We start from the raw sequence: 20,855 nt of genomic DNA on the forward strand, positions 1-20,855 counted from the left end.
AGACAGACAGACAGAGACAGACAGACACACAGACAGACAGACAGACAGACACACACAGACAGACACACACACACAAACAGACACACACACACAGACAGACACACACACACAGACAGACAGACACACACACAGACAGACACACACACACAGACAGACACACACACAGACAGACACACACAGACAGACAGACACACACAGACAGACAGACACACACACACAGACAGACACACACACACAGACAGACACACACACACAGACAGACACACACACAGACAGACAGACACACACACAGACAGACAGACACACACACAGACAGACACACACACAGACAGACACACACACAGACAGACACACACACACAGACAGACACACACACAGACAGACACACACACAGACAGACACACACACAGACAGACACACACACACAGACAGACACACACACACAGACAGACACACACACAGACACAGACAGACACACACAGACACAGACACACACAAATGTGTGAAATGTCATGACAAGGAAAAGCAGCCAGGGAAAAACAGGGCAAGGGCACGAACATGGAGTCCTGGAGGTTATGTTTGCGTGCTACAGGGAAGAAGGCGACAACCCAAAACAAACATAAAATAATGCAAAAAAAAAACAAAAAAAAGTAATAAATAAATAAATCTTTACATGTATTTACATTTGCACTTGTATTTCATTTGTGTTTGAAGTTAAAAAAAAAATAAAGTTATGAAGAAAAGTACATTTCCTTCAGTTTTACAGTATAAAAATACGACAATCCTGAAACAAGACTATTCAAAATAAATAAGACAAATTAATTCAACAGGAAAATGAATATATTTAAATAATATATTATAAAAAAAACAGCCTGTGAATTAAAAATGAGCTAGATATACAGAAATACAAAAATATAAATACAAAACATTAAAACAAAAGAATATTGTGAAGTATCTGTGTTTAGATCTTAATAAAAATGGATTGTCAGAAGCACTGTGGAGGTTTAAAACGAGTCAGAGAGACGGTGTAAAGGAAGAAACTCCGCTACGGAGCTGGTTGAGCGAGCATCCAAAGGTCACTTCCACAACAGGGAGGCCAAATCCTGTCAAAACACTCGAGGTGTAAATAAAGTCTTCAAACTCACGCCTCGTGTGTGTGTGTGTGTGTGTGTGTGTGTGTGTGTGTGTGTGTGTGTGCGCGCGCGCGTATCCGACAGCCTCGTGATTAGAGGTAAGTAGTTTTATTTCACATGCGTGGAAAAGGGTCTCGGAAGGGTTTACGTTCCCACGAGACACAGACACGGCGGTTAAAAAGGTACAACAGTTGATTTATAAAGCGTGTGACTAAAACTATGGCCTTACGATACGAGCCTCTTGTCGGCCATTTTATCGCTTTACAAAACTCTTTGTAGTTAAGGAGAAAATAAAAGATGGAGTACTTTATTAATAGACGATAAGTAGACGACGCTGTAAGCAGAACGAGCAACCAAACGTCCTCGTAAGTGGTAACTCTATATCGTTGTAGCGCCATAACTCCATGGGAGTGTTCCGTTGACGGAGCTTTGCTTGCAAGGGTGGGAATGAGGGGCGGGCTCGAGGAGACAGAGACCAAATCTGCCCTAATGCACCTTTAATAGATTTTGTAAATGGTAACAGGAAGTAAACGTATCATGATTAAATTTGGCTAAACAGATAAACAGTTGCTTGAGAAATCTCTTATCATTTGATGTGCTTACAACATCTTCTGCAGAGTGGGAAAACACTTGTTTTTTTATTTCCCTATATATATGCTCTTGCACGCTTCGGTACACTCGATGCCCCACGGTGGCAGCAGCTCTGTTTGAGCTCCACGGCAACAGGACGGAAAAAAAAAAAAAACGGTGCTGAATTCACCCTCGTTAACACAAACAATGGTAGGGAGCGCCGTAGGTCTCCTGTCCATTTTGAGAGTGTTTAGGAAGGTGCCCGTGGCACGGCAACCTCATAATAACCTCACTGTCAGGTGAAGGATACGAGGCGCGCTAGATTAATACCTCGATAGATGTGACCCCTGAGACGCTGCCTGAGCTATTCTCAGCCTCGCTGAGCAGATGGGCCATGTTCTCAGCAGAGCAAGGAGTAATTTACTTAGACCTTAGATTTTGCCTTTACCACGGCACCAACCGGTGTTCTGCTACAAGAATATAATTCTTAATTTACACACAAATACACACACACACACAGACAGGTTTCTCAGTGTGCAACGGGCTCGGCCTCTTTCGCTCCAAACTACTTCACTAATGCAGGGCAGCAAATTGTTTTCCGAGTGCTCAGCTAAAAATATCGCGACCGCAAAGGCTGGAAACGAGCAGCGCGTGGCTCCTGTGGTGGGAAAAATGGGAGGCAGCCATACCGCCGTACGTCAATGTCAAAAAACCTGACATCTTAATATGGAAGTGGAGACGAGGTGACAAACCGTTTGATTTCTGCGCTTGCCTGGGAACACGAGGAGAATCTGGAGGGCGGGTTCGGGTTCGGTTTAAGTGTTCGAGCAGCATCACTTTTCTTAGCCTGGCAGACGATGATGAATTATTTAAAAAAAAAAAAAAGTACATGACGCTTGAGAAAGGAGAGTGCTTTAGTGCTTTCTCCACCTGAGAGATTAAGGAGAAACTTCTCAACAGCTTTAACCTGTCACCAGTGGCATTTGGATCTGGATTCATAGACAGTACAGATCGTTCGATTTTACCCATAGACGAGCTCGTCTACCGCTCGGATTGCCCCAGGTGTCAAGTATGGTGTTAATAACGTTTGCTTGACAAGCTGTTGGTACATTTATAGGAACCGATACCATAACTTAAAAGAACCAAGAAAAATGACACCACATAAGATTACACATAGAAATTAACTAATGATGTACAAAACATTTAAAGGATGAACATAAGCCAGTTCAAACGTGTAAAGCAAAAAACCATCCATTTTTTCCATACAGTCCAGATTTTATAATGTATAAAGAATCGTTAAAATGATTCCTTTTATGTAATGATTCGTTACATGATTCATGATTCGTTACATGATTCCACAGTACTGTGCTATACAACGTAAAGAGAGATTATATGATGTGTGGTATTCTGTCCTTGTTAAACATGGCATGATTTTTTACGTGTTATATGACAGCTTAGTGTTTTATTTTGATAGTAAAAATATTCCACCGTTAACCAAATCGAGCTTCCGCTGATAAATGTGACGTATTCAGAATTCAGCGACTCCGCGCTAAAAGTTACAGCACTAAAATGCATCATACCACCAAGAGGTTTATTACTACAATGTTATAAGACCCAAATGGACTGGACGTGAAACATGCTTGCCTTGGATGTCAGGGGTACTAATTTGCACAAGACAGATTTCTACTTCCCACCTGTTCAACCCCAGTTAAATTTTTACTCATAGGAAACAATGAAGATAAGAAAATGTACATACCTGTAGCACCAAAGGCTCCGGATTAAACGCCAGTGTCATCAGTAGCTGCATCCTCTCGGTGTCCTTTAGATTCTTCAAGAGGAAGCTTCCAGAGTCTTTGGTCTCGGCGTACCTCCTAACAACCCGATCCAGGAGTCTCTGGGAGGGGCAGTGCACCATGTCGGACCAGCCTTCCACCACCTCCGGAGTCAGCAACCTCACATCCCCGTTAAGTCGTGCAAACTCCGTTTTGTACATGGCTTGGACAAGGTCGCAGCGAGGTCTTCCCGTTGCCCTCTTGCAAATCTTCTGATCTATCTCTGCGAGTTCTGCGTTGGAGCCCAGGCGTTTGAGCACCACCCTCCGTGTGCCTTCCCGGGGTTCACCATACTGTGCAAAGTAAACGTTTTTTACATTAAAGAAGTCCAAAAAACGCAGTCTTCCCCATGTCTCGAAGGTCACCTGGCCGTTTGTGAACTTGCGACACCAACTGGTCCCGAAGCAGGCCGGACACTTGTTGAGGCCGATGAAGCGGCGGTCAGTGAGCTCGTTCCTCTGGAAAGAGGCCAGCAAGTTGTGGGTATTCATGAGCAAGACGACAAAAAGAGCTGCGATTAAAAGGAACTTGCTGCACCGGTAAACGCGGGCAAGCTTCAGTGAAAGCAGGCGCATCATGCTGAACAGCAGTGGCACGAGGAGGATCGGTAGAGCTCAGTCTTCCTCAATGCCACGGTCCCAAACTTCTTGGTGTTACATGCTTCATCATCAGCATTTGTCAGCTATAATGATCCATGTTGGCAGTGAGGCCTTTGACTCATGCCGCCGGCCTTAAGAATTTCTGACCCCATGTCTGGCGTTCAAGACTAAACTCACTCTGTAGCATCGGGCATCCTTCTCAGGAGTCACCTGGAAACGAGAAGAAATCTTGTTTTACACCAAACATTCACAGATACGTAGGAAGACGTAACCAGGGCCCAATCCACACCGGCGTGTGGAGGAAAAAAGCAACAACATTGTTGCATAATTAACTACTGTATAGTTTTATGTATCATATTGTCATCATGGAGAACTATTCCGTCAAAGATTTTTTTTTTACTTTGAGTCCTGATGGCGCTGATGCTTGACAACAGCCACAGAAAGGGCATCAAATCGTTATTATATAATTATATGACCCCACATAAACTCTCTCACAATGTGACAAACCAAGCAGAGAATCCATGTTTTCTACTTGCAATTAAAAAAGTTGTTTCTCAAGAGTTTCTTCCTAAGACTTTTTAAAACCGCGACGCTCTTTATCCTTCCGCCGCTTTCCCATCAACGTCTGAAACACGATTCGGCTGAGTCGACGCGTACAGACGCCGGGCGAATCTCACTTGCATGATCCTTCGATATTAATTTTAATTGCGAAACGTAATTGGGGAGATAAAATACAAAGTAGAAGGATATAAGGATGTATGCCGGACCAATTTGATAAGACTGGACAATGGCGTACGCATCTCATCCTTGTCCTTTGGCGATGGGGAAATTTAATTACTTTAAAATGACAGGAAATGCTTTTGTCTTCTGTTCATAACCGTTAATTCAAGCCACAAAAAGACTATACACGTCTACAAATTAGTCCTTACACGCTCCTGCTAAACGAGCGACTTTCTAATTGCCTTCGTGCTGCCATGAGTCATCAATTATCTCATTTCACACTGCTTCAATTCCCACCTCACGAAGACTTGAGCCTTTTAATGGAGGTTCAGTAAAACACATGCTGGCACATAAAATAAATATGTAATGCCTAAGGAGAACAAAACCGGATGGTTCGGATGAAGCTAATTAGGGCAGGTGACAGAAGGCATGCTAGGGCTTGATATCGGCGTCCTTAGGGATTATGTCACTGTTATACTTTTAATATAAAAGACCATAGTAACAATTACATACATTATAAAAAATAGTCCTATTGGGTTCTAGTGGGATTTCTGAGAGGTTTACAAAGGACAGTCTTGACGCTCTAAAATGGTGCAAAAAAAAAACAAACAAAAAAAAAAAAGTTCAAATAACCACGTATTACAACCGTGCTGTAAAAGCAGAATAGCATCCCGGGATGCACAAGACATTACGATGGAGGCAGCACTGATTATGAACTTACTCCAAGGTTTATGCCACATACCGAGAAACAAGAGATACGACTTGTACGAGTAATCATTAATCACCGAAACGACGGTACGGACAACCCGGACGAAGCCACGCTGCTGTTCTTTCTCTCTCTATGAGAAGTCGAGTGCAATAAAACCCTCGCCTGTAGAACAACCACTTTTCACAGAAATTATATATATATAACTTGGCTTGCACTACACTCGCAAGACGTCGACAGATGGTGAGAGATGACTCATAAAGCTCTGGTTTCATCGATGCTCCAGATGAAAACTGGGCACAAACTAGGCTTTGACGAGTGCAGCGTGTGGCGTGATGTAGCTCGGGTTTAGAGAGGAAGACAGAAAGGCTTTGAGAGGGACTCCAAAACGTTCTAACTTGTATAAACGTTGTAAGAAGTGTGTAACGTATATGTAGGCACGGTGGCCGTGTCTTGCCTTGGACCTGGAAATGAAAAACCACAGCTGCTGTTGGATATTGAGTTCTGCAGTCGATAATGTTTGATCACAGAAGCATTATGCTGCCGGGACAACAATCAAGAAGCTCTCTCTCTCTCTCTCTCTCTCTCTCTCTCTCTCTCTCTCTCTCTCTCTCTCTCTCTCTCTCTCTCTCTCTCTCTCTCTCTCTCTCTCTCTCTCTCTCCAAGCCCAAGGTAATTAAGCTGTTCAACATCCACTACATTACAGTCAGCAACTATTAGCATGCGACTTAGTGCCCAAGGAACAACCTACAACCAGTTTCCACACTGTAACGCATTACATCGCCGTGCTGCACGAATTCTCCGTTCTGATTGGCCAGGAGTGTGGTAGAGACAAATCAAAAGGTTTGGATATCCTAATAAGTTTCTACAGTGTTCTGTAGTACAGTTGGCAGTTTTTCCACCAAGTGAAAGTCTTCAGGACTTGTTTGTGTTTCGGGTTTCTGGAAAAAATTAAGCGGTAAATTAAATTGCAGATGGACACAAAAGACTACTCGTAGATTCCCACAAGGCAAACGTACAACATGCGTAAGCCTATAACTGAAGAGGTGAAGATTTTTACTGAAGGAGTGTCAGGTGTCAGTAGTTTTTCCGCTACGAGAAAGTTAATAATAGCTGCTGGTTTGGTTTTGAGAGAGAAAAAGAAAGAAGAAAGACGACTGTTTGTACTTGTAATCACGGCTGCAAGAAGCGACTGGTGGGTCCAAGCACCGAGGGTGTGGCAAGTCGGTTAGCAGGATGACGCTTGGACCACAAATATTAACGGATATAATGTGTGAAGTGGAATAAAACACCTCATGATGTGCTGGTAGAGGAATCGAGTTCAGGGTGGGAATGGAAACATCTCATACCACAACTTATTCTTTTATTTAAAGTAGTATCTATAAGGGGGGGGGAGATAGCACCTTAGCTTATTAGCGGTTTCCTCGTTAACAGGAGTGGAGAAGAAAAAATATGTTTAAAACTTTATTTTTTCATAACTCAGTATGTGGACACAAGATAAATTTGGAATGCATTCAGATGGGTTTTTATTGCTACCTTAGTCCCGGCAGACGCTTTCTTTTTCATTAAACTGTCATTGTGACTCCAGAGTTTCCCCGAGCAACTGACGACTATAAGGATCGGAAAAAAAATAAAAAACGCATGCTAATTCGTCAACTGCGTTGTAGTTTATTCTGCACCAAAAAAATAAAAAATAAAAAATCACCACAGGAAAAAACAAAAGTGCACTTGACCATAAAATGTGTGTGTTGTTTTTTTTTTCTTTTTAGTTTCATTTAAAAGTTTAAAGTCTGAATTCAGCAAAATGTCACCCAGAACTCAAGCTGGAAACTACTTTCATTAGAGAAGTGCGAGAACGGCGTGAACTCGGGAGTGAAAAAGCTGCGAGATTAAATGTCAAAGGTCTACGCTTGAGCTTCCTGCGTAGCGTTTGTAACTGGGATTTAGACTTTGCTGTTGATTTAGTGTGGTGTCTCTAGCTCACATGTAAAAGGTGTGTGCTGTATTTATGTATTTATTTATTTATTTGTCTGGAGATTGTTTGGTTTGTTTTGACCTTCAACATACTTAAATAAATCTTTTTGTTTAAAATGATCATTATTTACATTCTTTTTTCAACTTTAATTTCAACTTTATTTTCTTTTTAGATTTTAATACATTTCAGAAGCTATTTTAGCTAAGCAAACTTTCACTAGGCAAAAATTCGATGAATCAGTTTTGTCCTGTAAACAGAACTGTAGACTTTGTGTCATTTTTTGTGCGTGTGTTTGCTCGGTTACACACCTGAAGCGCGAGTCGCTCGTACGTCACTGGGGATATGAAAGCAAAATGAATGACTGCAAATGTTGGCGTGAATTCCGACACCGCGGTGTGTTTGGAGAAAATAATCCAGAGCTCCTTCCGACAGGCGCTGCTTATGCAAACAGGACGTCGTTTTGCGTATGTGCCTCACGCCATGCTAGGAAACCGCGGGAGAGGATGTGAGACGGCCGTGAAAAAGTTCTCCCTTCCCTTTTTTCTGAGATCAGCTGAATAAATTGGAGAGTTCGCCGAAGCTCATTAAGGAAATGGAGCTAAAACCGACTTCTGTGAACGGAGTCTAACGACGTATATAGTGAGAATTCATAGACGATAGTTAGTTAAAGGACAGTAATTAGTCTGATGAGTTTCACTCAGTCCAGACTCTAAACTAGGCTTCATTAATAACTAAGTCATTGAGTAAAACATGACATTAACAACATTCACATCATCATCATCATCATCATCATCACAAAAAACTAATCCAAAGTGACAATATTATTTAACAACAGCATTCATTTTGCTCTGTGTGTGTGTGCGCGCGTGTGTGTGTGTGTGTGTGTGCGAAATCAGTTTTGTTGTGGAATCAACTCTAAAGATTCGTACTTGACTCTCGAATCAAAGTGAATTGACACTATTTGAGTTGGCAATTCGATGACCACACACGCCACATATGAAAATGTAAAATTATATATTGTGTACGTAAGGAAAATAAATAAAAAAACCCATTATTTACAGACTAACCGATTCCAAAAGGCTTTCACGGCCGCTTCGTCAAACAAAACACACTTCACGACACCGGTTTCGCTTGAAGCCCGTCGAGCCGTCAGACAAACAGGATAATATTCTCAGGAAAGATTTAGAAATATGAATACAACTGTGACACGGCAGGATGAGCTAAGGTTCGGCTAGTAAAAATCGTTGGCGAGGGTACGTCTCATCTCAAAAGATTCCAACAAAGGAACGATTCTAAACGTTCTATAAACGTTTAGACATTTTACACGCGTGAAAAGACGAGTTCGTTAATCTTCCTTGTGCCGTCGTTTTCCACCGTTTCTGTCAAATTAGTGTTGTGTACGTGATGTGACGCAGCAGCGATACAATAATAAAATTACAAGCTAGGTATTTTTATTGTTAGCAAACTTGTCATGGTCAAACTTTCAATTCTGAAATCTCGCTAAATCTCCTAGAAACCTGAATATTGTTCCACGCCCAGGTCTGTGCTTCCACGGAGAAGCCCTGTGTTTATACTGAATCAGATAGAAGAGTTTAAGGGAGGGCACGAAGACGAAGAAAGAAAAAAAATCCCACACTTTTATGGCTGTTTTGTTCAGCATGTGCAGCTGCTCAAACACTGCTTTATTAACGCAACTGCCTTGCAGTTCACATCCCTTTCTCCAAGTGTGCAGGTCGTGCGTCTGCTTGTCGTCTTTCCTATCGAAAAGGTGTTCGGTTTTTTTTTTTTTTTTACGACTCCAAACATTAAAAGGTAACTTTTTTTTTTTTACACTCTCATGTTTATATTCTTCAGGGAATCTGGTTGAAATATTATTATTATCTCGAACTTTAAAGGACATTTCAGGAGACAAAGGTTTTGTAAGAAAGCTTTAAAAAAAACATGAAACGATGGGAATTCTTTTAGTAATTGATTAGTTAGATTAGTAAGATTAGTAAAGTGGTTTACAAACAAAATAATTCACGAAGTTTATTTTCCTGCATTGTGTGATTTGTGTCTCTTCCTTGGTTTTTTTTTATGTTTTCTTTTTTTTTTTGGGAGTTTTCAAGCATTTTACAAAGAAAATCGACTGATATTTTGGTTCAAAAAATACTAATAATAATAATTTACAAACAAACCACGATTCAGTGACTCAAATGACTCGATTCACTCAAACGACTCAAATGTTTAACCTCAACAGATGCTTTCTCGTTTGAAAAACAAAAATCGACCAAAAAAAATCTTGTTTAAACTTAAAATATATAAATATATTGTATTGTATACTTTTTTTTATTTTGTTGCGGCGAAAAAAAAACCGTTTTATAACAGGATTTTAAAAACTTTGGAGTCGGTTCAGGTTTATTTGTTCAAACAAGGTAATACTTTTATTCCACAATAAGCTACACGTTATTATAATTGTAAATATCAAATAATAATACGGATCCTTTTCAGAGAAAGATTAATAATTGGTTAGTTAAAGTAAAAATGAAGCAAAAAAAATAGCATTAAGTAAATGATTCGTTTGTATCTGATCAGTGGACACTGAATCAGACTCGTTAGCAGACAAGCTAACTAACATTACACTGAATTTAAGTCTCTTAAAAAAAAGTTGCAGTATTATAAAAAGTTCTCTAAATTGTAGGAAACAGCTTTACATATACGAGAGGTTGTTTTTAAATTTGCACGTACATAACGATAAACGGATAATAAACATAAATCAATCCTACCTACGCACCAAACGACTCCGCAACCGATTCCTCAACTCCGCTCCGTCTCTCATCTCCTCAGTCCTTCACTGCGCTTTAACCGTCACCCTCACGGCGGGAATCCTGTTTTATTCCTCTGACCGAGTAAAAAGCATTTCTATCTCCTGAATTTAAACCCCGACTGCGATTTTTTTCTTTTGTTATCTTTTTTCCACTCTAGATGTCCACGGAAGAGAAAAAAAAGCTCCGACTCTGTCCGCTCCGGCTTCGCGCTTACGAGTCACGACACCTCTCACGCGTTTACGATACTTTCCTGGTTACCCTAGCGACGCAGGTTTAAGCTCCTCCTTGTAAACGTAAAATCGCATGAGCCCCTCCCTCTGACTTACTATCAAGTAAATAAATATGACCATTTATACTATTAATAATACTGTAAAATATCAATCTGTTTATTTTTATTATTTTACAGTAATAAAACGTTTGTTGTATTATGTATTGTAATTATTATGCATAACCTATAACGTTATAATTTTAAATAAATAACGATGGTGTATAATTACAATGTAGTAGTAGATTTCTTCATTTTTTATTTTTATTTTTTGTTAAAAAAATTTAATCATTAACTATTTACATGTATAAATGTAAAAAAAATAAATAAAAAAATTATTCCTTATTCAAATATTCAAAATTATTTTTAAAAGTACATTATAGAACCTCAATAGTTAAATGAATAACATTCGCTCTCATTTACTATTTCTATATTCAATATTATATTATATTATACTATATTATATTATATTATATTATTATTCCTTTTATTTTATATACAAACCAGTGCTTCTTATATTTCATCTGGATTGTGCTGCCCTCTAGCGGTGCGTTCTACACGGTACATTTACTGTCGACTTTTTGAATCTTTATCCACTGCAATATTAATTCTAGAAGAATGCAGTTCAGCACAGATCAGTGATTTTTCTGATATGAGATTCAACACACACGTTCAGGACTCAGATCAGGACAGATCTGGATTTGTGCACCATCATTATTCACCATCAATAAGAAAGAATTGGAGAAAGAGAAATAGATTTAACAAAGAAAAAAGATAGTAGAAGTAGATGTTCTACACAATCATTCTGCACCATCTATCTATCTATCCATCCATTCATTCATCCATCCATTATTAACACCTCCCTATCTGGTGTAAATTATGTAATTCAATAAGAATGAAAAGAATGAACACCAGATGGCGCCAGTGTCCTAGACACTGTCCATTGAACGGCGCTCTTAAATTCTGCAATCTGATTGGTTGGAAGGCGTTGATTCATTTTTTTTTTAACTAGCAGCTGGGACAATTCATGGAAGGAGTCTCCAGTGTCAGGGAGATGTTCTTCTATAATCTGTGTTATTTCCATGACTCGACCAGATGTCTGGGTTTTACACTCATGAACCGACTTGTGAACCAATCGCTTCAGCATCAGCTTCATCGCATCAGCTTCATCGCACCACTTTCTCGTGGATTATTCCTAAATAACAGGCTCGGGCCTTTCCAACAAAAACACAGAAGCTACATAGATGATGTGTTCTTCATGAGCATCTTAATAAATCACAATATCAGGTTGTTTTAAATACCCAAATAGCCGTTATTTCATCTAAATTCTTTTTCCAGTCTGCCTGGCTCCTTAGTATGATTATATATATATTGTATTTTGTTCAAACTAGAGTCACATAATACGAGGCATCACATGAGTTAAGGCACCTCACAAAGAACAAGAATAAACAGGCGTCCACCTACAGTGCTTTTGTCTCACGTGTCTGTGTGCGTGTGTGTGTGTGTGTGTGTGTGTGTGTGTGTGTGTGTGTGTTTATCATACAGTGACTCAACTGTCTCTTTCCTGAACAGTCGAGTGGGTGGATGAAACCAGCCGGAGTGCGAACATTTTTAATGAATGTCATCCAGTTGGCAGTGTAGAGCTCAGATCTCAGGCTGCAAATACAAAGGAAAACAAAGGGGATTTTTTTACGTAAACACACACACACACACACACACACACACACACACACACACACACACACACACACACACACACACACACACACACACACACACACACACACAAAACAATACAAAACAAACAATCAAGTTTTAGTTTTGGCTCATCACACAATATATAATAGACAAATGATAGACAATAATTGTGTGTGCATGCGTGTGTATGTGTGTATGTGTGTGAGAGAGAGAGTAAGAGAGAGAGATACACCATAAGGTCATGATTCCCATTTTCCTATGCAAGTTGACACTATAATAATAATACTCACTCTCACTCATTTTCTACCGCTTATCCGAACTTCTCGGGTCACGGGGAGCCTGTGCCTATCCCAGGCGTCATCGGGCATCGAGGCAGGATACACCCTGGACGGAGTGCCAACCCATCGCAGGGCACACACACTCTCATTCACTCACACACTCACACACTACGGACAATTTTCCAGAGATGCCAATCAACCTACCATGCATGTCTTTGGACCGGGGGAGGAAACCGGAGTACCCAGAAGAAACCCCCGAGGCACAGGGAGAACATTCAAACTCCACACACACAAGGCGGAGGCGGGAATCAAACCCCCAACCCTGGAGGTGTGAGGCAAACGTGCTAACCACTAAGCCACCGTGCCCCCCCTGTAATAATAATAATAATAATAATAATAATAATAATAATAATAATAATAATAATAATAAGTAAAATGCTTGGTTAGAGATGGTGATCATATCATCATCTTTACAGGAAAGCGGTTTGGTAACTCGTTTTTAGAATTGCGTACAAGGACAGTATGTCTAGCTATAGACAGGCTCTAAACGCTACTAAGGCTGGGCACCTGAGCAAACTCATAGAAAATATCCCAAACTCTCCCAGGTTCTAATTTAGCACAGTGGCTAGATTAACAAAAGGTCTGATATCTGAACATACTATTCCATTACAGTCCAGTAATGAGGACTTTATGAGGATCTTCACTGATAAAATTAAAAGAAAATAGCTGATGTTCAACCCGTGAGAGCATCTCGCATCTCACCTAAAGCTCTACACTCACAACTACAGTGCGTTACAAGTCCAGGGCAGGAAACGTTAGATTAGCTTATTACTACAGCTAAACCAACAACATGTGTGTTAGATCACATTCCAACTAAACCACTGAAAGAAGTGTTACATAAAGCTGGTGATCTTCTTAATATGATTAACTTCTCGCTATCTTTAGTCAAGTCAAGTCAAGTCAAGAAGCCAACCATAGCTGTTGCAGTACACAGTGAAATGAGACAACGTTTCTCCAGGATCAGGGTGCTACATAAAACAAAGACAGGGCTAAGTACATAGTCCTACAGTAGCCACATAAAGTGCAACTGTGCAACCTGGTGCCAACAGTGCAGGACAAAAACAAGACAGACAAGACAGTGCGGGACAAAAGTTACAAGACAATACAAAAAGTACAGTACATAAACAGTAACAGAAACAGTGCCGACTGACCAGTGTAAATACTGTATGTGAATACTGAATGTTCAAACAATATGTCGTGCAGTAACACTAAAATGAACACAGTGTCTTAGCAGCAGGTCCTTGAGATAACATATAGAATTGTGCACAAACAGCAAACGACTGAAATGTTGGACAGTTTGTGCAAAACAACTGAAATGTTGGACAGTTTGTGCAAAAGAGCAAAAAAGTGTGCAAAACAGCATGTAAACAGTTAGATGGATGTACAGTAAGCAGCATGTAAACAGTTTGATGTGTCAGTGTGTGTGTGTTTGGTGTAGGTCTGTGCAGTCCATACAGATGGTGTGTGTGTGTGTGTGTGTGTGTGTGTGTGTGTGTGTGTGTGTGTGTGTGTGTGTGTGTGTGTGTGTGTGTGTGTGTGTGTGTGTGTGTGTGCGTTGTGCTCAGTACAGTCAGTTCAGTTATTGAGAAGATGAAATATCAAAAATGGCCCAATTAACTGAGTTAAAGAGATAAAAGAAGGAATAACCTGTAATTTTTTGTTGTTGAACTCTGATAAGACAGAAATACTACTTATTAGTATTATTAGTACTATTAGTACTTATTAGTAGTATTATTACTACTTTTGGACCTTCATTGAAAGACCAACCCTGTGTGGATCCTGACGCATGTACAGAAATGTACCAGCTCCAGTTGGATACCGCGTCATTAAGTATTCAGACACACTAAGAGGAGATGCCAACTCCATGTGGTCCTTAAGGACAACAACCTCCTCATCAATACAACATTTATCAGACTGTATATTTATAATAACACCCAAATGAGGATGAGGTTCCCCTTTGTGTCTGGTTTCTCTCAAGGTTTCTTCCCCTTCCATCTAAGGGAGTTTTTTCCTCCCCACAGTCACCTCAGTCACCACAGACTTGCTCATTGTGGATAAATACAAACACAATCTTAAGATTTTGTATTACACTAATCATATTCATGTCTGATTGTACACACCCGTGATTCTTCAATAAAACAAGTGCATATGTGACAGTGGCTCACTTTAAGTAATTACTGTAATTAGGTTCAAATAGGTTCAAAATGTAATGATAAAGGAGATTAAAATAGAAAGAAAGAAAGAAAGAAAGAAAGAAAGAAAGAAAGAAAGAAAGAAAGAAAGAAAGAAAGAAAGAAAGAAAGAAAGAAAGAATGCAATTATAAAACAAATAAACAATCATTCATTCATTCATTTTCTACCGGCTTATCCGAACTTCTCAGGCGTCATCGGGCATCAAGGCAGGATACACCCTGGATGGAGTGCCAACCCATCACAGGGCACACACACTCTCATTCACTCAAACACTCAGGGACAATTTTCCAGAGATGCCAATCAACCTACCATGCATGGCTTTGGACCGGGGGAGGAAACCGGAGTACCCGGAGGAAACCCCCGAAGAAGAAGAAGAAGAAGAAGAAGAAGAAGAAGAAGAAGAAGTAAAATCAAATAAATAAATTAATAGGATTTTAATATTTTGGGTATATCTATAAAATAAGTTTGCAGTAATAAATTTGTATGTCAAAGAACTAAATCATAAACAAATGACACAGATAGATAGATAGATAGATAGATAGATAGATAGATAGATAGATAGATAGATAGATAGATAGATAGATAGATAGATAGATAGATAGATAAAAATAATAACAAACAATATATTACGATATTTATTCTATAAATCATTTGCAATATTTTTAATATTTATTTATTGGTGTCTCTTCACCACATTTGACAAGTCTGTGCCCTTTTCTTTAATAATGGCAATTTTTCAGATCTGGATTTATATAAAGAAAAACATAGTCAACAGACAACAGTCTTTGAGTAGGTATTGATAACAACTAGGATGAGAGCTATAACAACAAAGCATGTGTTTTTGTTGTGGTACTGGAATGTTGTCTCACAAGCCCACATTGTTCTGCAGAATATTTTAATTTCCCATAACTGTGAGTGTGTGTAGCCGCATCACCCCGACACACCTGGCTTGTTATTTCAGTCTGTTCTTTCAATTTTAGAAACCTGCAAGGTACAATGTCGAGATAAGTTCTGTCTTTGCACATCAGTCAGGAAATGACAGACAGTTTCACACAAATAAAGTTTCAGATGATGTTGGATTGGGGCCAAATAGGAGAGACGTGACCCCAGAGTCTGTTTTACAATCCTGTGAGCTAAATATTTATCAGCATTTAAAATCACCTTCAGTCACACGCACGCCTCATTCCCTTCTTTCCATAAGTCTCTGCATCGAGTTTAATAATGAATAAATTACGCTCCTGACTAATATGTTTTGCATCTCAAGTTTCCAGGACTCTCCTTTCATATATATATATATATAAATATATATATATACACACACACACACACACACACAGTGGTGTGAAAGTGTTGGCCCCCTTCCTGATTTAAATTTTTTTTTCATGTTTGTCACACTTTAATATTTCAGATCATCAAACAAATTGAAATATTAGTCAAACACAAGTAAATACAACATGTAGTTTTTTAAAATGAATTTTTTTTATTAGTAAGGGAAAATAAAATCCAAACCTACATGACCCTGTGTGAAAAAGTGTTCGGCTCCGAAACCTAATAACTGGTTGGTCCGCCCTCAGCAGTAAAAACTGCAATGAGTCTGTTACAGCGCCGTGGAGGAATTTTGGTCCACTCGTCTTTGCAGAATTGTTGTAATTCAGCCACATTGGAGGTTTTTTGAGCATAAACAGCCTTTTTTATCTTCCTGCCACAGCGTCTCAATAGGATTCAGGTCAGGACTTTGACTCGGCCACTCCAAAGTCTTTATTTTGTTTGACTTCAGCCATTCAGAGGTGGACTTAATGGTGTGTTTTGTATCATTGTCCTTCAGCTCGAGGTCACGAACAGATAGCCGCACTTTGTCCTTCAGGATTTTTTTGGTAGTCAGCAGAATCCATGGTTCCATTTATCACAGCAAGTCTCCCAGGTCCTGAAGCAGCAAAACAGCCCAAGACCATCAAACTACCACCACCATATTTTACTATTGGCATGATGTTCTTGGGTTCTCCAGCAGGACAATGATCTAAAACACACCAGCAAGTGTTCATGTATACAACTGCCAGAAGCTAAAAAAATACAGAAATCGTGCAACAACCAACCTGCACCGACTTGAACACAAATGACCTGCATGGTCGAGTTACCAGGAGAAAGACGTTACTGTGTCCATGCCATAAAAAAGACCCTCCTTCAGTACACCAGACAGAACCTAGACAAGACTCACAGCTTCTGGAGCAGAGTCATGCGGAGTGATGAGACCAAAACTGAACTTTATAGTCACAACCATAAACACTATGTTTGGAGAGGATCTCGGATGTTCCAACATGACAATGATCCAAAGCACAAGGCAAGGTTGACCCTCCAATGGCTACAGCAGGAAAAGGTGAAGGTTCTGGAGACCATCACCTTCTCCTGACCTCAATATAAATTAAGCCACTTTTGGAAGATCTCAAATAAGTCATATAAAAAAAAATGGTTTTGCCTTTTCTCTCATGTTTTTTTTTTCACTCAAATTCTTCCAAAGTTTGAACACAACTGTATATACAAAAACACATAAATACGGTATTTTGTTAAACCTAGAGTCACATGTGTGTTAAGGCACCTCACAAAGTAAACAGGTGTAAACCTCCAGTGCTTTTGTATCACCTGTCTGTGTGTGTGTGTGTGTGTGTGTGTGTGTGTGTGTGTGTGTGTGTGTGTGTGTGTGTGTGTGTGTGTGTGTGTGTGTGTGTGTTTATCATACAGTGACTCAACTGTCTCCTTCCTGAAAAAGTCGAGTGGGTAGATGAATCCAGCCGGAGTGTGAATGTTTTTAATGAATGTCATCCAGTTGGCAGTATAGAGCTCAGCTCTCAGGCTGCAAATACAAAGGGAAACAAAAGGCATTTTTTAACGTAAACACACACATACACACAAACACACACACACACACACACACACACACACACACACACACACACACACACACACACAAAAAAACAACAAGTTTTAGTTCTGGCTCATCACACAATATATAATAGACAAATGATAGACAATAATTTTGTGTGTGTATAAGAGAGAGAGAGAGAGAGAGAGAGAGAGAGAGAGAGAGAGAGAGAGAGAGAGAGAGAGAGAGAGAGAGAGAGAGAGAGAGAGATACACCATAAGGTCATGAATCCCATTTTCCTATGTGAACATTATAATAATAATAATAATAATAATAATAATAATAATAATAATAATAATAATAATAATAATAATAATAACAACAACAACAATAAGTAAAATCATTTTTAAATGTAGAAATACATATAACTCAATGAATGACACACACACACACACACACACACACACACACACACACACACACACACACACACACAATTTTCAGTTTCAATTTCAATTTCAAGTTTATTTGTATAGCACTTTTTACAATAGACGTTGTCTCAAAGCAGCTTTACAGAACATAAACACAGAACAAAAGGTTATTATAAAGAATAATACTGTATAAGGATAAATATAATACAAAATTCAAGATTAATATTAAATATATTTAGTTCACAATGTGTATGTATTTATCCCGTATGGGCAAGTCTGGGATGACTCAGGTGACTGTTGGTGTTGGTAAAGGAAGGAACCTTGACAACCTGATTATAAATATACGGTCTGATAAATGTTGTATTGATGTAAAAGATCACATGGAGTTCACATCTCCTCTTTAGTATCACAGAGTCAGCCTCGTCTCAGTGGAGGTCCAAAATCTTCATCGGACGGAAGACGATCGGAGCTGGTACAATTCCTGGATGTCTCGGGATGGGTAGAAAGAGAGAAGCAGTGGAGAGGAATTAACATATCTGTGTTCATAAAATGTGCAAGTCTGATGTAATAGTGCACAATATTATGGGATGTATTATGTGTGTGTATACGCCTGACTAAAGAGATGAGTCTTTAATCTACATTTAAACTGGGAAAGTGTGTCTGAGCCCCGAACACTATCAGGAAGACTATTCCAGAGTCTGGGAGCTAAATAAGAAAACGCTCTACCGCCTTTAGTAGACTTAGATATTCTGGGAACTACCAGAAGTCCTGAGTTTTGTGATTTCAGAGAGCGTGAAGGATTGTAACGTGTTAGATACATGGGAGCTAAACCATTAAGAGCCTTGTACGTAAGTAGCAGCAGTTTGTAATCAATTCTAAACTTAACAGGTAGCCAGTGTAGAGATGATAAAATTGGGGTTATATGGTCATACTTTCTTGTTCTAGTGAGAACTCTGGCAGCTGCATTTTGGACTAACTGTAACCTATTTATTAAAGATGCAGGACAACCACCTAGTAATGCATTACAATAGTCCAGTCTAGAGGTCATGAATGCATGAACTAGCTTCTCAGCATCAGATACACGCAGGATGTTTCTCAGCTTGGCAATATTTCTAAGGTGGAAGAAGGCTGTTTTTGTAGTATGGGCGATATGATTTTAAAGACAAGTCACTGTCTATTAAACACCCAGGTCTACTACCTGTCGAACCTGTCGAGATACTAGTAACAGTACATCCCTCTAAATGGAAGTTGAATTGTGAGAGTTTCTGTGTACTGGTTTTTGGACCTATAAGTAGTATCCATCCATCCATCCATCCATCCATCCATCCATCCATCTTCTACCACTTATCCGGGGCCGGGTCGCGGGGGCAGCAGTCTAAGCAGGGATGCCCAGACTTCCCTCTCCCCAGACACTTCCTCCAGCTCTTCCGGGGGAATACCGAGGCGTTCCCAGGCCAGCTGAGAGACATAGTCCCTCCAGCGTGTCCTAGGTCTTCCCCGGGGCCTCCTCCCGGTTGGACATGCCAGGGAGGCGTCCAGGAGGCATCCGAAACAGATGCCTGAGCCACCTCAGCTGACTCCTCTCAATGTGGAGGAGCAGCGGCTCTACTCTGAGCTCCTCCCGAGTGACCGAGCTCCTCACCCTATCTCTAAGGGAGCGCCCAGCCACCCTGCGGAGGAAACTCATTTCGGCCGCCTGTATCCGGGATCTCGTTCTTTCGGTCATGACCCAAAGCTCATGACCATAGGTGAGGGTAGGAACGTAGATCGACTGGTAAATAGAGAGCTTTGCCTTGTGGCTCAGCTCTTTCTTCACCACAACAGATCGGTATATCGACCGCATCACTGCAGAAGATACACCAATCCGCCTGTCGATCTCCCGCTCCATCCTTCCCTCACTCGTAAACGAGACCCCAAGATACTTAAACTCCTCCACTTGAGGCAGGAGCTCTCCACCAACCTGAAGGGGGCAAGCCACACTTTTCCGACTGAGAACCATGGCCTCAGACTTGGAGGTGCTGATTCTCATCCCCGCGGCTTCACACTCGGCTGCAAACGGTCCCAGTGCACGCTAAAGGTGCTGGTTTGAGGAAGCCAGCAGGACAACATCATCTGCAAAAAGCAGAGACAAAATCCTGTGGTCCCCAAACCGGACTCCCTCCGGCCCCATACTGCGCCTAGAAATCCTGTCCATATAAGTAATGAACAGGACCGGTGACAAAGGGCAGCCCTGCCGGAGTCCAACATGCACCGGGAACAAGTCCGACTTACTGCCGGCAATGCGAACCAGACTCCTGCTCCGGTCATATAGGGACCGGACAGCCCTTAACAGAGGGCCCCCGACCCCATACTCCCAGAGCACCCCCCACAGGTCAACACGAGGGACACAGTCGAAAGCCTTCTCCAGATCCACAAAACACATGTGAACTGGTTGGGCAAACTCCCATGAACCCTCCAGCAACCTGGCGAGGGTATAGAGATGGTCCAGAGTTCCACGACCGGGACGAAACCCGCATTGTTCCTCCTGAAACCAAGGTTCGACTATCGCTCGAATTCTCCACTCCAGTACCCTGGCATAGACTTTTCCGGGGAGGCTGAGGAGTGTGATCCCCCTATAGTTGGAACACACCCTCCGGTCCCCCTTCTTAAACAGAGGTACCACCACCCCAGTCTGCCAGTCCAGAGGCACTGTCCCCAACCTCCACGCGATGTTGCAGAGGCGTGTCAACCA

The 20,855-nt window shown here is 40.6% G+C and overlaps 1 protein-coding gene across 3 annotated transcripts in view; it reads right to left on the reverse strand.

Annotated features, from left to right (window-relative positions):
• dipk2aa (divergent protein kinase domain 2Aa) overlaps positions 1 to 10,580 on the reverse strand; it is a 19,343-nt gene extending 8,763 nt beyond the window's left edge. Inside the window, exons 1-2 of one of the 3 annotated variants that reach the window (XM_027148658.2) lie at positions 10,309 to 10,580; positions 3,460 to 4,344 (exon numbers count right to left, since the gene is read on the reverse strand). In XM_027148658.2, coding sequence (XP_027004459.1) covers positions 3,460 to 4,113 — 654 coding nt within the window. In that variant the 5' untranslated portion in view covers positions 4,114 to 4,344; positions 10,309 to 10,580. Of the gene's footprint in view, positions 1 to 3,459; positions 4,345 to 7,843; positions 7,861 to 10,300 lie in introns of those variants that run through there. The other 2 variants (XM_027148657.2, XM_047821552.1) reach the window with 2 other exon arrangements.
• Between the last annotated feature and the right edge of the window lie 10,275 nt (positions 10,581 to 20,855).

Source organism: Tachysurus fulvidraco, chromosome 1 (assembly GCF_022655615.1).
Source record: "Tachysurus fulvidraco isolate hzauxx_2018 chromosome 1, HZAU_PFXX_2.0, whole genome shotgun sequence".
Classification (NCBI taxonomy): domain Eukaryota; kingdom Metazoa; phylum Chordata; class Actinopteri; order Siluriformes; family Bagridae; genus Tachysurus; species Tachysurus fulvidraco.